Source organism: Salmo trutta, chromosome 29 (genome assembly GCF_901001165.1).
Source record: "Salmo trutta chromosome 29, fSalTru1.1, whole genome shotgun sequence".
NCBI lineage: Eukaryota > Metazoa > Chordata > Actinopteri > Salmoniformes > Salmonidae > Salmo > Salmo trutta.
The window spans coordinates 9,996,296-10,013,360 of NC_042985.1; the positions used below are offsets into that span (position 1 = coordinate 9,996,296).

The following is a 17,065-nucleotide window of genomic DNA, read 5'->3' on the forward strand; positions in this document are numbered from 1 at the left end:
AATGTATGTCTCCTGGTCCTGAATTATGACTGTTATGCACTAAGTGCTATCGTTGCATTCGCTGTTTTTATCAATGCATTTGTAGAAATAATGTGAAAAGATTTTTTATGGACATAATAATTATTAATGCACATCATACACAGTATTACTTAACTAGGAAAACTATGATAAGAAGTTTTAATGAATCTGCAAAAACTAAAAATGTATGTCAGTCCAGGCCCTCAGGCAGTGTATTGGTCAGACATGTAGATCCTTTCTCAGCTGACAGCTAGGCATCAAGATGGATTAGCATACCGTGTTCATGTACTGTACATGTTGCGTGTTCAGGCTGTTACTGCTACTCCAGGAGGAAACAAGCTAAACACTCTGGCCTTCAAAAGCACATGACTTCCTTCTTGTTATGTGTGGTGGGTAGAGAGTGTTAGTTGCTCAAAAGGGGTCAGATACGCACTTGAAACACGGATATTCTCAAAAATCATGCACTGAAGGCAATGGGAGATTTGTGAGGGGGAAATGAATAATGCATGTCGATCTCAAGTTAGGTTTCGTCTCAATATGAAAAACATTTAGGAGAAAAAATCTACAACACAGTATTGTATGTGAAGATTGAGTCCAGAGTATGAAGAACTCCTGGTCCTACCCATAATATAGTCTGGAATGTGTTCCTCTAGTCATCTCTGTCTGCACTGTGTTTCTTGTGCAAATGCATAACATCAGTCACATGGCCTGTGTGTCAGAGGCCTGAGTGCTGCTGTTGGGCCTGTTTAACTCACACACAAAGACAGTGTTTGTTGTGAACCGGGGAGGGAGAGAGGCATTAGGCCACAGTGGAAGTAGAGACATGTTAACTAGCTAACACAAGGCTATGAGGACATTGCACTGATGTCATAGAGCCTCGGGACAATGTGGCCATGTTCAAATAATGAATAAATGCACCCTTCGTTCCTTCATCCCTCCCCTATTTGAGGTTATGACTGGTCTGTTAGTCTTCCTCCTAGCTATGTGTTATAAGATAAAAGCCTCACGTCTGTCAGTAGCTGTGAACTCACCTGGCTGATTCTATTCAGGCCAATCTTTAGCCAGATTGATGTCAGGAAGTAGTGTTCAGTGGCAGACTGATTATGTTCAGGCCAACCGTCAGTCAGATTGATGTCAGGAAGTACTGCTCCGTAGCAGAACATAAATCAGAGTTCATGAATGAATGAACGCTTCTTACTTCATCATTAGGATAACATGAGGACTATGTCACAAGACAATGTGATCATATGGACATTCAAAGAGAACCCCAAGGCTACCCTAAAGTTTATGAATGAACTCTGCTCATCAACGTTAGGTGGATTCCATGTCAACTCATTAAGAATGAATTTGTTGATACCGAAGCGGAAGGCTGTCATATAAAAACTGTCATACAAAAATCCTACTGTTGATTATGACAAGACACACCTGGTGGGTGAGACAGAGGAGAGAGCTTGTTAGTGTCCAACCGGTCACAAATGAATTGAGAAGTTCAGATAGAAAAAAAGTATTGATTCCTTTTTCAAATCAACCCCTGAATTGGCCCAGGAGAAATGGAATTGAGCCCAATCCTGCTACTCTGAGCTGACAGAAGGCTATGTCACAGGACTGTCGATAACAGACATTCAGATACATGGAAAAAGATCACAAGTGAAACAAACAGTTCAATGTGTTTTTACATTGTTTTGTATTTATATCCTGTGCCACATTAGAATGTGTGTTTAATACCTCTGGGTTGTTGTTCTTTATATTCAGATAGAGATATATAATGGAAGAAGGAGAGACATTGAAAGGGATATAGAGAGGGGGTTCCTTGTGCTGCAGGTTACAGTTTTACCCACCAGCCCAGACACAGGCACTGCACCCCACAGTCAGACTACAGCATTTTACCTCAAACAATGTAAAGCCATAGTGGGTGTGGGGCAATACCTTTACAATAGTTCCAAACATGGCTCCTGCATTTCATAAGGACAATGTCTTGTTAGATTTAAGTTAATCATATGGTTTTCTTTAAAAAGGAGCCTAAACACACTAGTGGTTGTCTCATAAAGGTAACTTACACACACTGTGGTACAGTTCATAGACCTATAAAAGCTTTACTACTCTGCTATTTGTTCTGAAGCTGTCAACCCGTTAACTCAAGGTCTTGATTTGGTCATAAAGCTGGCTTTTAAAACCCTGCATAGAGGTGCCCTTGTGTTGGCTCTGCTGGACTGGACTGTGTTGGTATAAGGAAAGGCCTGGGGGGCCATATGTATCTAACGTCTCAGAGTAGGAGAGCTGATTTAGGACCAGCTTTGCCTTTTAGATCACTATGAATAAGATAATACAGACAGGGGTGACCTGATCCTAGATCAGCACTCCTACTCTGAGCTGCTCGATACATATGCAGTATATGTACAGTGGCCCTAAAGTTGTACGGTGGCCTTAATGGCCAAATTAGCTATGTTCCAGGCAATGTGTTGCCTTAACCCCTCTGAAGATCCATCCCCAACTTCCCTGGTTTTACTCTCTGAACAAACATATTTCATGCTATTGTAATATGTTGGAACCATCTATAGGAACCATTCAAATCAGCATAATGCGGCTTCATCAACTGAGTGCCTTTTCACATACTTGTATCGCTCCTTGACTTCTAACACCCTTGTCTAATGAATGGCACCGGAGAAGAAGGCTGACGTTTTACGTGTTCCTATCCAATTGTGTTTTTTGTGTTTCTTTGCATTGTTTGTAACTTATTTTGTACATAATGTTGCTGCTACCATCTCTTATGACCAAAAATAATTTCTGGACATCAGAACTGCGATTACTCACAACGATCTGTCAGAATCCTATTTTTCCTTTAACGAGTCCGACAAGCCCGACGTGAATGACATACTGCTTTCCCGGGAACAGGCCCAGAGCCCCGTCATTTGCGTGAAGAGAAGGCAGAGAAAAAGGGGCCGGAGGGCGGGCTGCCTTCTGAGAATTTGTAGGCGATCGACTAAACCCCCACTTCCTTCCATTCTGCTAGCAAACGTGCAATCTTTGGAAAATAAAATAGATGACCTACGCGGAAGATTAAACTACCAACGGGACATTCAAAACTGTAATATCTTATGTTTCATGGAGTCGTGGCTGAATAACGACATTATCAACATACAGCTGGCTGGTTATAAGCTGTATCGGCAGGATAGAACAGCGGCGTCTGGTAAGACAAGGGGCGGTGGACTATGTATTTTTGTAAATAACAGCTGGTGCACGATATCTAAGGAAGTCTCAAGGTTTTGCTTGTCTGAGGTAGAGTATCTCATGATAAGCTGTAGACCACACCATCTACCTAGAGAGTTTTTATCTGTGTTTTCCGTAGCTGTCTACATACCACCACAGACTGAGGCTGGCACTAAGACCGCACTCAATTAGTTGTATTCCGCCATAAGCAAACAGGAAAATGCTCACCCAGAGGCGGTGCTCATAGTGGCCGGGAACTTTAATGCAGGGAAACTTAAATCGGTCTTACCAAATTTCTATCAGCATGTTAAATGTGCAACCAGAGGGGAAAAAAACTGGACCACCTTTACTCCAAACACAGAGACGCATACACAACTCTCCCTCGCCCTCCATTTAGCAAATCTGACCATAATTCTATCCTCCTGATTCCTGCTTACAAGCAAAAATTAAAGCAGGAAGCACCAGTGACTCGATCAATAAGTGGTCAGATGAAGCAGATGCTAAGCTCCGCGACTGTTTTGCTAGCACAGACTGGAATATGTTCCGGGATTGCTCCGATGGCATTGAGCAGTACACCACATCAGTCATTGGCTTCATCATTAAGTGCATCGATGACGTCGTCCCCACAGTGACCGTACGTACATACCCCAACCAGAAGCCATGGATGAAAGGCAACATCAGCACTGAGCTAAAGGCTAGAACTGCCGCTTTCAAGGAATGGGACTCTAACCCGGAAGTTTATAAGAAATCCTGCTATGCCCTCCGACAAACCGTTAAACAGGCAAAGCGTCAATTCAGGACTAATATCGAATCGTACTACACCGGCTCTGACGCTCATCGGATGTGGCAGGACTTGCAAACCATACAGACTGCAAAGGGAAGCACAGCCGAGAGCTGCCCAGTGACACGAGGCTATTAGACGAGCTAAACTACTTCTATGCTCTCTACGAGGCAAATAACACTGAAACATGCATGAGAGCACCAGCTGTTCCAGAAGACTGTGTGATCATGCTCTCAGCAGCCGATGTGAGTAAGACCTTTAAACAGGTCAACATTTACAAGGCCGCAGGGCCAGACGGATTACCAGGACATGTACTGCGAGCATGCGCTGACCAACTGGCAAGTGTCTTCACTGACATCAACCTCTCCCTGTCCAAGTCTGTAATACCAGCATGTTTTAAGCAGACCACCATAGTCCCTGTGCCCAAGAACACTAAGGTAGCCTGCCTAAATGACTACCGACCCATAGCACTCACGTCTGTAGTGCTGAGGTCAGAGACCTGGCTGTGTGGTGCCAGGACAACAACCTCTCGCTCAACGTGATCAAGACAAAGGAGATGATAGTGGACTACAGGAAAAAGAGGGTCGAGCACGCCCCCATTCTCATCGATGGGGCTGTAGTGGAGCAGGTTGAGAGCTTCAAGTTCCTTGGTGTCCACATCACCAACAAACTAACATGGTCCAAGCACACCAAGACAGTCGTGAAGAGGGCACGACAAAACCTATTCCCCCTCAGGAGACTGAAAAGATTTGGCATGGGTCCTCAGATCCTCTAAAAGTTCTACAGCTGCACCATCAAGAGTATCCTGGCTGGTTGCATTACTGCCTGGTATGGCAACTGTTTGGCCTCCGACCGCAAGGCACTACAGAGGGTAGTGCGAATGGCCCACTACATCAGAGGGGCAAAGCTTCCTGCATCCAGGACCTCTATACCAGGCGGTGTCAGAGGAAGGCCCTAAAAATTGTCAAAGACTCCAGCCACCCTAGTTATAGACTGTTCTCTCTGCTACCGCATGGCAAGCAGTACCGGAATGCCAAGTCTAGGTCCAAGAGGTTTCTAAACAGCTTCTACCTCCAAGCCATAAGACTCCTGAACATCTAATCAAATGGCTACCCAGACAATTTGCATTGCCTCCACCCCCCCTTTTACACCCCTGCTACTCTCTGTTGTTATCATCTATGCATAGGCACTTTAATAACTCTACCTACATGTACCTCAATTACCTCGAGTAACCGGTTTCCCTGCACATTGACTCTGTACCGGTACCCCCCTTGTATATATTCTCGCTATTGTTATTTTACTGCTGCTTTTTAACTGCTTGTTACTTTTCTTTCTTATTCTTATTTGTACTTTATTGTTGGTTAGGGGCTCGTAAGTAAGCATTTCACTGTAAGGTCTACACCTGTTCGGCGCATGTGACTAATAACATCTGATTTGATTTGAAGAAAACAAAGTTGAGCATGTTGTAACCTCATCTCTCCTGGGACTGTATTGGAGCAGGAGAGTACTTCCCCTGCATAGAGGTGCTCTTGTGCTAATGCTCTGTCCTATTGGCACAGGAGAGTACTGCCCCTTCATAGATATCCACTTGTGCTAACTATCTGTCCTATTGGCGCAAGAGAATACTGCCCCTGCATAGATATCCCCTTGTGTCAACTATCTGTCCTATTGGCGCAGGAGAGTACTGCCCCTGCATAGATATCCCCTTGTGCTAACTATCTTTCCTATTGGCACTGGAGAGTACTGCCCCTGCATAGATATCCACTTGTGCTGACTATCTGTCCTATTGGCGCAGGAGAGTACTGCCCCTGCATAGATATCCACTTGTGCTAACTATCTGTCCTATTGGCGCAGGAGAATACTGCCCCTGCATAGATATCCCCTTGTGTCAACTATCTGTCCTATTGGCGCAGGAGAGTACTGCCCCTGCATAGATATCCCCTTGTGCTAACTATCTTTCCTATTGGCACTGGAGAGTACTGCCCCTGCATAGATATCCACTTGTGCTAACTATCTGTCCTATTGGTGCAGGAGAGTACTGCCCCTGCATAGATATCCACTTGTGCTAACTATCTGTCCTATTGGCACTGGAGAGTACTGCCCCTGCATAGATATCCACTTGTGCTAACTATCTGTCCTATTGGTGCAGGAGAGCAGTATCTGGAGGATGTGTGTAACTACGGGGGCGGGTAAGGAGGGTCTGGGCCGGCAGACTGGCGATAGCAGCCCCCAGACGGAGGACAAAGAACCCAGTGTGGAGCGAGGGGGGAAGGGAGGAGGAGATGGACACAGGTAGCAAGCCATACAGATATAAGCAGACAGCTATAATGCTTTATTACTTGTTATAAGCATATCTGGGCCTTTATAATGTCTTCTTAAAGGGATACATCGGGATTATATCAATGAGGTTCTTTATATACACTATATATACAAAAGTTTGTGGACACCCCTTCAAATGAGTGGATTTGGCTATTTCAGCCACACCTGTTGCTGACAGGTGAGTAAAATCGAGCACACAGCCATGCAATCTCCATAAACATTGGCAGTAGAATGGCCTTACTGAAGAGCTCAGTGACTTTCAACGTGGCACCGTCAAAGGATGCCATCTTTCCAACAAGTCAGTTTGTCAAATTTCTGGCCTGCTAGAGCTGCCTGGTCAACTGTAAGTGCTGTTATTGTGAAGTGGAAACGTCTAGGAGCAACAACGGCTCAGCCGCGAAGCGGTAGGCCTCACAAGCTCACATAACGGGACCGCCATGTGCTCAAGCATGTAACGTGTAAAAATCATCTGTCCTCGGTTTCAACACTCACAACCGGGTTCTAAACTGCCTCGGGAAGCAATGTCAGCACAAGAACTGTTCGTCAGGAGCTTCATGAAATGGGTTTCCATAGCTGAGCAGCCGCACACAAGCCTAAGATTACCATCCGCAATGCCAAGCGTCGGCTGGAATGGTGTAAAGCTCGCTGACATTTGACTCTGGAGCAGTGGAAATGCATTCTCTGGAGTGATGAATCACGCTTCACCATATGGTAGTCCAACGGAGAATGCTTTCTGCCCCAATGCATAGTGCCAACTGTAAAGTTTGGTGGAGGAGGAATAATGGTCTGGGGCTGTTTTTCATGGTTCGGACTAAGCCCTTAGTTCCAGTGAAGGGAAATCTTAATGCTACAGCATACAATGACATTCTAGGCCAGTGGTTCCCAACCTTTTTGCCTACTGTACCAGCAACTGAATTTTACTCTGCCCGGAGTACCCCTGAAGTACCCCCTCATGTGCATTTTACCAGTAGACCTATGGTCTCATGAGTCTTCTCATGTAACCCCTGAGGATAGGCCAAACACCCCCAGGGGTCCTAGTACCCCTGGTTGGGAACCACTGTTCTAGACGATTCTGTGCTTCCAAGTTTGTGGCAACAGTTTAGGGAAGGACCTTTCCTGTTTCAGCATGACAATTCCCCCTTGCACAAAGCTTGGTCCATTCAGAAATTGTTTGTCGAGAACCGTGTGGAAGAACCTGACTGGCCTGCACAGAGCCCTTACCTCAACCCCATCGAACACCTTTGGGATGAATTGGAACGCCGACAGTGTCTCACCATTCAGCCTCACTGATACTGTTGTGGCTGAATGGAAGCAAGTCCCAACAATGCAATGTTCCAACATCTAATAGAAAGTCTTCCCAGAAGTGTGGAGGCTGTTATAGCAGCAAAGGGGGGACCAACTCCATATTAATGCCCATGAAATTGTAATGAGATGTTCAACAAACAGGTGTCCACATACTTTTGGTCATGTAGGGTACTTCCCCAGAGTCAGATGAACTCGTGGATAATATTTGTATGTCTCTGTGTCCAGCATGAAGGAATTTAGAGGTACTTTTGCGAGCCAATGCTAACTAGCATTAGTGAAATTACTGGAAGTCTATGGGTATCTACTAGCATGAGTCATACTGGAAACAGAGACATAAAAATGGTATCCATGAGTTCATCTGATTCTGGGGAGGTAGATAAAGGGCCTCATTGCCAACATCCCGAAGTATCCCTTTCAGGTTTATTATTATGTTATGGCTTTCTATGTAATACATTTTGAACTGATTCAACATGGCTGTTTGCATAGTGCATTATACCTGTCAGTTCATGGTTTTTCTAAGATGGCTGTACCAAGTCTTGTGTACATCAGTTTGGGGAATGCATGCAGCAGATTGCCAAAGTGTACTGGCTAATGCACCCACACTGCCAAACAACAGTGGCTATTTTGCTATGTTTAGTTCTCAGAGAAAAGCTTCAAAGACATTTCCCTGAAGCTTCTGTCTAACTGTGTCTTTCTTCCTGCCTCTCCTGGAGCAGTTACCTTCAGAGTACAGACAAGCTTGCACCTTTTAACGGACAGTGTCTGAACGGCCATGCCAGGACAGAGGGGGAGAGGCAGGCCAAGAACGGCCATGCTGCAAGGACAGAGTGGGAGGGAGGGAGGCAGGCCGCCTCCAGGAACAGCCACATAACAGCCTACAGTGAGGTAGCACCACTCACATCCCACTTGTTCTTTTGCTGAAATGAAGAAAATAATAAAAATGTCGGCACTTCATACCAGACCTGGGTTCAAATAGTATTTGTTTTACTTCAAATACTTTGAGCCTGCTTGGAGTGCCATGCAGTGGGCGAGGTTTGCACTTGGGGACTATTCCATTTTTTCCATAGACAACTGCTATGTTTGCCATTCTAAATGAATACATCCCATAATATGTTCTGTGAGTCCCAAATGGCACCCTATTCCCTGTATAGTTCACTATTTTTGACCAAAGTATTGACAATATAGGGAATAGGGTACCATTTTGGACTCTCACTATAATACAGATTTGACACTCCACCTGTGTTACAGTAGTTTATTCTCCGTCATCCCTCTAGCCACTAAGTCTGTGTGGGTCTGGCATTTCTTCACACGCTGTAGCCACATTCCCATCCTACACCCACCAGACAACACATTGCCCAGATGGAATCTGTGGGGCAGAATATCTGCATTGCTTCAGAGAGTGAATGAGTTGAAATGAAACCAAACAGTGCAATAAAGCCTTGCTAGCCACAGTCACTGCACTAACAGCATGCAGTATATTTGTAGGGAAAAAGAGCTGTGTAGTAACATTGACAGAGACAGTTCCAAAAGATCAATCAATCAAATTGATGAAGGCCCATCCTCATTTGGCTGAACTGTGTAGAAAAGAGTCTCAAAACAGAAATTGAATAGGAAGAGATTACTTACTTTGCGGTCGGCCATTTGGTGAAAAGAGAGAGAGAGAGAGATTACATTTCCCAGTAGGGTCATATCTCATGAATGGATATAGAGTGTGAGTCCTGGCTTAAGATTTCATTCTACTTCCCCCACTGCTGTTGAAGCAACTTTCACACTACGTGGAAGGCCCTCTCACATCTTCCTCCCTCATCCAATGTGTAATCATTTTTCAGAGGTTGGACTGAGGACATGTTGAAGCTCTCTCATGCTAGGTCACACTATATCTGACCAAGCCAAGTCCCTGTCTGTTTGAGATGATACAGAAGTCTATTGCTCTCTCCCTCTAGAGAGGGAGAGAGCAAGAGAGAGAGAGACTGGCACCCACACAGATAGCGAGAGAGAGAGAGCAAGTGAGATAGAGAGAGCAAGTGAGAGAGAGAGCAAGTAAGAGAGAGAGAGACAGAGAGAGAGAGAGAGACAGAGAGAGAGAGAGAGCAAGTGAGAGAATGAGAGAGAGAGAGCAAGTGAGAGAGAGAGAGAGGCACCCACACAGATAGCGAGAGAGAGAGGGAGAGAGCAAGAGAGAGAGAGAGACTGGCACCCACACAGATAGCGAGAGAGAGAGCAAGTGAGAGAGAGAGCAAGTGAGAGAGAGAGCAAGTAAGAGAGAGAGAGACAGAGAGAGAGAGAGAGAGACAGAGAGAGAGAGCAAGTGAGAGAATGAGAGAGAGAGAGCAAGTGAGAGAGAGAGAGAGAGAGGCACCCACACAGATAGCAAGAGAGAGAGGGAGAGAGCAAGAGAGAGCGGGAGAGAGAGAGAGGCACCCACACAGATAGCGAGAGAGAGAGCGAGAGAGAGAGAGAGAGAGAGCGAGAGAGAGAGAGAGAGAGCGAGAGAGAGAGAAAGAGGCACCGACACAGATAGAGAGAGCGAGAGCGAGCGAGCGAGAGAGAGCGAGAGAGAGAGAGAGAGAGAGAGAGAGAGAGAGAGAGAGAGAGAGAGAGAGGCACCCACACGACGGGGGAGGTAGAGACAGAGATGCACTTTCTCCTTTACTGTGATAAATATTCCTCACGAAGAGATTCATTATTCACAGAAATGACTACATTTATTCCAAATTTTAACTTATTAAACCCAGAGAGAAAACTAAAAATACTCATGGGTGAAGGTGCAATGGCTCCTCTTGCAGCCAAATATGTATTTGCCTGCCATAGCCTGAGAGACACTGGATAATAACATCTGCCTAGTAAATAGTAAATTACTTATTATTACTATTATTGTTATTACTATTATTATTGTTGTTTATCATTCCATATAGTAGTGGTATGGGTGGTAATGGTTTCCATATTTAGATTTTTATAGTTATTACATTTCTACTATTAACTGTTACCATGTTATTGTTATTATTTTTGTATTTAATTTTGTATTATTGTTTACTACCATTTTATATTATTATTTGATATTGTTTATACATTTATTACAATGTATATTGTATACATTGTTGCTTTGGCAATATTGACACAATGTTTTTAATGCCAATAAAGCAGCTTGAATTTGAATTTGAATTTGAGAGAGAGAGAGAGAGTCACCCACACAGATAGCGAGAGAGAGAGAGAGAGAGAGAGAGGGAGAGAGAGAGAGAGAGCAAGAGAGAGAGAGACTGGCACCCACACAGATAGCAAGAGAGAGAAAGCAAGAGAGAGAGCAAGAGAGAGAGCAAGAGAGATAGGGAGAGCGAGAGAGAGAGAGCAAGAGAGATAGAGCAAGAGAGAGAGACTGGCACCCACACAGATAGCGAGAGGGAGAGGGAGAGAGAGAGAGAAAGCAAGAGAGAGAGGGAGAGAGAGAGAGAAAGCAAGAGAGAGAGAGAGCAAGAGAGAGCAAGAGAGAGAGAGCAAGAGAGAGAGTGAGAGCAAGTGAGAGCAAGAGAGAGAGAAAGAGAGAGAGCAAGTGAGAGAAAGAGAGAGAAAAAGAGAGAGCGATACAGACAGAGAAGAAGGGAAGGAAGGGACAGACAGCAGGACAGAATGTCTAAAACATGTGACAACTTTGGACTCAGCTGATTGTGTTTTGAACACTGTTTCAGTCTCTCCTTCAAATCTTTCCTATAATACTCAGTCCTGCCTCTAGCAGAGAAATAGCAGTGTTGAAAAGAGTAACACATTTTCATACTTGAGTAAAAGTAAAGATATCTTAATAGAAGATGACTCAAGTAAGTGAAAGTCATCTAGTAAATATACTTAAGTATCAAAAGTAAAAATAAATATAGAAATCGTTTTAAGCAAACCAGACGACATAATAATTTTTTTTCACAGATAGCCAGCTCCAACACTCAGACATCGTTTACAAATGAAGCATGCGTGTTTAGTGAGTCCTCCAGATCAGAGGCAGTAGGGACGATCAGGTATATTCTTTTGATATGTGTGTGAATTAGACTATTTTCCTGTCCTGCTAAGCATTCAAAATGTAACGAGTACTTTGTTGTGTCAGTGAAAATATATGGAGTAAAAAGTAAATTATTTTCTTTCGGAATGTAGTGAAGTAAAAGTAAAAGCTGTCAAAAAATATGAATAGTAAGGTACAGATACCCAAAAAACTACTTAAGTAGTACTTTCAAGTATTTTTACTTAAGTACTTTACACCACTGAGAAATAGTATGTGTTGTTATGGAGAACAAATTGAAAACAGGAAATTCAATAATCAAATCAGACTTCTCTAACTGAAGTGAGAAGGTGTTTAAATATATTAACTAATGTATTCCAGATATTAACTAAAAGGGCAATCAATCGTCATATGCAGTTTTAGATATTTTAGTAGCTTATTAGTTCATTTTAATTCCACCAATTTCTTCCAAACATTTAAATACTATATTCACACATTTTATTTGGAATAATTCTGTGTCTTACCCAATCGGTATAAGTCCAAATAATTCTCTCCAATCATAGAAAGATTGACACTTGCACAACATTGAATTCCATAACGATTCAACTTTGAGTCCTTTCTGTGTGTTTTTGTAGGAAACCTCAACATGTGAGCAGCAGCCCCAGTCCCCTGGAGGTCTAACCCTGGCCCCCCTGCACTCGGCCCCTCTGTGCCTGGCAGACCCGCTGGCAGTGACCAACTACACAGAGACAAAACACACTGGGAACAACAACCACCTCAAGGTATCAATTAGGACTCTTCTAAGTCTTCTTGATAAACATTCACAGCCTGTTTGGTTCTGTTATCTTCATTATCTTTAGGCTTTAACTTAGAAAATCGTTGTTTGAACGTCCATTCCCCTCCAAGAGTGGATGAATACCTTGGTTGAGTTCAGTAGGGCACATCATTGTAAAATGTTGAAACGGAAAACGAAAAGTCCAGGTAGTCCATCCTTAGTCTGGGTGCCAGTCTGTTAAGCTAACATTCTACTCCTAACATTCTACTCCTAACATTCTACTCCTAACGTTCTACTCCTAACATTCTACTCCTAACGTTCTACTCCTAACGTTCTACTCCTAACATTCTACTCCTAACATTCTACTCCTAACATTCTACTCCTAACGTTCTACTCCTAACGTTCTACTCCTAACGTTCTACTCCTAACATTCTACTCCTAACGTTCTACTCCTAACGTTCTACTCCTAACGTTCTACTCCTAACGTTCTACTCCTAACGTTCTACTCCTAACGTTCTACTCCTAACATTCTACTCCTAACATTCTACTCCTAACATTCTACTCCTAACGTTCTACTCCTAACATTCTACTCCTAACGTTCTACTCCTAACGTTCTACTCCTAACGTTCTACTCCTAACGTTCTACTCCTAACGTTCTACTCCTAACGTTCTACTCCTAACATTCTACTCCTAACGTTCTACTCCTAACGTTCTACTCCTAACATTCTACTCCTAACATTCTACTCCTAACGTTCTACTCCTAACGTTCTACTCCTAACGTTCTACTCCTAACATTCTACTCTTAACGTTCTACTCCTAACGTTCTACTCCTAACGTTCTACTCCTAACATTCTACTCCTAACGTTCTACTCCTAACGTTCTACTCCTAACGTTCTACTCCTAACGTTCTACTCCTAACGTTCTACTCCTAACATTCTACTCCTAACATTCTACTCCTAACGTTCTACTCCTAACATTCTACTCCTAACGTTCTACTCCTAACATTCTACTCCTAACATTCTACTCCGCCAGGGTAGCACAGGACATGGAGTACAAGAAGTGGAATGTAAGCGAAACAGACTGGCAACCAGCCTAGTCTGCCGCTGTATCAGTGTGTTTTCCTACGTTTGGTGCCTAATGAACATCACCCTGGTGTGTTGTGTGTTGTAGCTGGCAATCCCAGAGGTGAATGAGGACAGAGGTTTGGACATAGAGAGGAGAGGTCTTCAGGGACAGACGGTCTGCAAGAGGACCCGCTCCAACTCTACCAGTAACACACACACAGACACAGACACACACACACACACACACACACACACACACACACACACACACACACACACACACACACACACACACACACACACACACACACACACACACACACACACACACACACACACACACACACACACCACACACACACACACACACACACCGATATGAGTCCTGTAAGGCAGTTGTCATGAGTTTCCTGTGGTACATCATTAGATACTATTAAGTGATTTCCTTCCTTTCCTACAAGAACATGAGGACATCATCATCTCTAACTGGATGTTGAGTTTGTCACATCCTGCACAGATGTTTTCTAAACTCTGGAAATGACTAAATGTAATGATGCTTTAAATTGACCTGGGTATGTTTTGCAAGTCACTTGTTTTTACAAATTGCATTCCTTGCTGTGTGAGCAACTAGCCTTTCCCTGTTTTGACCTGCTTTTGTGATGAGTAACCAAGCCTCTTGTTATCTCTCAGAGAACATGTCGTAGGCTTTAGCTCAGTGGGCTAATGTGGTATTGAGGGAAGCAGATAACCCAGGTTCCATACAGTTGCTCACAGTTGGTGTCTGGGGGTTTTGCTTGGTCTCTGGATAGTATTGAATCACATGACATTGTATTGAATCACATGACATTGTATTGAATCACATGACATTGTATTGAATTGTGCTCAGGTGTCCATCCATACTGGATTGGAGACCTGGACACCATTATCCTGAAGACGCCTGAGCTTTGCGGGAGCAACACCCACGGAACCGTCGGTTTCTTTGGCAGCAGGAAGTCCCAGTCCCAGCAGCTGGAGTTTCCTCACATCCCCAACCAGGTGTGTGTGTGCGCCTGTCTGCCTACCTGCCTTGAGAGTTTCTGTACCTGCAAATGCTCTGATTACAATGAATCCAGATTGGTACTGACTTATTACATTCCGGAGATTTCTACGGTAGCTGCTGCACCCATTGCCTTGTTAGTTCAATTTGAGTTCTCATGCAGACAGCAGGTTTTTCAAAAAAAGAAAAAAAAATTATATTCAATTAAGTTTTTGGAAGGGGACTAAACTATTTCCTCTTTTTCATTATGATCATGACATAATTCAATTACTCGCTCATACAGTGAGAGACCGTCAGAGTGAGACGGAGAGAGGAGAAAAATATGTATTTCCGTTCAGAACTTCAGAACAATATGAAAAGAAGAGAGATTAAAAACAGGTGTAGAAATCACTTCCAAAAAGCATCTGGAACTAGTCAACTCAATTTGTCAGCCTTCTTCCTGCTTAGCAGAACTTGGCTCTAGAGCGAGTGAGGAAAAATATGTGTGTGTGTGTGTGTGTGTGTGTGTGTGTGTGTGTGTGTGTGTGTGTGTGTGTGTGTGTGTGTGTGTGTGTGTGTGTGTGTGTGAAACCAATGTGTGTGTGTGTACGTGAGGCCTCTCCTCTCGTGTGTGTGGAACCTGACTGAGGGTGTTGTCTCCCGTCTGTGTCCCCCCCCACAGCCCGTTCCCCATCCCTCTCGCTCTCTTAGCTCAGCCCATCTGGTCCATTCCTGCAGTAACGTCCAAGCCTTCATCATCTGTAACATCGTGCTGATGAAGGGCCATGGCAAGGTAATTATGCAGCACGTTTGAACGTCTGCTCCAGGAGCTTGAACGCAGCCCATGGCCCTGGGGCTAATTCATAATAAAGCATCATTGTTTGCTTCTACTATGGAGTACTATGGAGTAGCATCCAATCTTTAAACATAGTAGTGATGAGTTGTTGCTTTGGCCCTGGGTTTTCCCTGACCATATAACTTAACGGGAAAACTCCTAGTTACTTTTAAGACCACCCCCTCAGTGCTATTGGCCGGGTTAATATTTTTCATTACCAGAAATTAAACTACAAATTACCTCTTTAAAGGGTGGGAATACTCCTCCTTAAAGGTGCAATCTGTAGTTTCACGTCTCTCCTAACTGTTGTATTGTCCCATGCAGGGTCTGGGGTTCAGCATTGTGGGGGGCAGGGACAGCATGTACGGACCCATGGGTATCTACGTCAAGACCATCTTCGCTGGAGGGGCTGCGGCTGCAGATGGCAGACTACAGGAGGGTAAGAGGAGATAGAGAGACTCATTGCTTTTGTTAAAATGTTACTACAACAACAGAGTTGATCTCAGTCCAACACTAACATACACAAAGCCTACATACACCCTGTAGCCCTCCTGGACTGCTGGACCAGTGTTGGTGACCACTGAATGATCATTTTGTTTATTATATTATCATATTATTATATGTATGGTGAACAGCATGTTGGCTGACTGTGGTCCACCTCTCCCTCTCACTCTCTCTTTCTCTTTCTCTCTCTCTCTCTCGCTCTCCCTCTCCCCTCTCTTGCACTCTCTCTCGCTCTCTCTCTCTGTCTCAGTTCAATTCAATTTCAATTCAAAGGGCTTTATTGGCATGGGAAACATATGTTTACATTGCCAAAGCAGGTAAAATAGATAATACATGAAAGTGAAATTAACAATGACAAAAATGAACAGTAAACATTACAATCACAAAAAGAATAGAGACCTTTCAAATGTCATATTATGGCTAAATGCAATTTTGTAACGATGTGCAAATAGTCAAAGTTCAAAAGTTCTTCATTGGTTGCCCTTTTCTTGTGGCAACAGGTCACATGGTATTTCACCCAACAGTTATGGGAGTTTATCAAAATTGGATTTGTTTTCGAATTCTTTGTGGGTCTGTGTAATCTGAGGGAAATATGTATCTCTAATATGGTCATACATTTGGCAGGAGGTTAGGAAGCGCAAGTCAGTTTCCACCTCATTTTGTGGGCAGTGTGCACATAGCCTGTCTTCTGTTGAGAGCCAGGTCTGCCTATGGCAGATTCTCTCAATAGCAATGCAATGCTCGCTGAATCTGTGCATAGTCAAAGCTTTCCTTAATTTTGAGTCAGTCACAGTGGTCAGGTATTCTCTGTTTAGGGCCAAATAGCATTCGAGTTTGCTCTGTTTTTTTTGTTAATTCTTTCCTATGTGTCAAGTAATTATCTTGTTGTTTTCTCATGATTTGGTTGGGTCTAATTATGTTGCTATCCTGGGGCTCTGTGGGGTCTGTTTGTGAACAGAGCCCAAGGACGAGCTTGCTTAGGGGACTCTTCTCCAGGTTAATCTCTCTGTAAGTGATTGCTATGTTATGGCATGTTTGGGAATCGCTTCCTTTTCGGTGGTTGTAGAATTTAACGTCTCTTTTCTAGATTTTGTTCATTAGCGGGTATTGGCCTAATTCTTCTCTGCATGCATTATTTGATGTTTTACGTTGTACACAGAGGATATTTTTGCAGAGTTCTGCATGCAGAGTCTCAATTTGGTGTTTGTATCATTTTGTGAATTCTTGGCTTGTGAGCGGACCCCAGATCTCAAAACCATAAAG

The 17,065-nt window shown here is 43.6% G+C and overlaps 1 protein-coding gene across 2 annotated transcripts in view; it reads left to right on the plus strand.

The window, feature by feature from the left end:
- Window positions 1-17,065, plus strand: part of il16 (interleukin 16) — a 55,476-nt gene that overhangs the window by 10,301 nt on the left and 28,110 nt on the right. For both annotated transcript variants that reach the window (XM_029720786.1, XM_029720785.1), the window contains exons 4-10: window positions 6,156-6,298; window positions 8,347-8,515; window positions 12,245-12,391; window positions 13,555-13,654; window positions 14,335-14,483; window positions 15,146-15,256; window positions 15,623-15,737. In XM_029720786.1, the coding sequence (XP_029576646.1) occupies window positions 6,156-6,298; window positions 8,347-8,515; window positions 12,245-12,391; window positions 13,555-13,654; window positions 14,335-14,483; window positions 15,146-15,256; window positions 15,623-15,737 (934 nt within the window). The remainder of the gene's footprint in view (window positions 1-6,155; window positions 6,299-8,346; window positions 8,516-12,244; window positions 12,392-13,554; window positions 13,655-14,334; window positions 14,484-15,145; window positions 15,257-15,622; window positions 15,738-17,065) is intronic.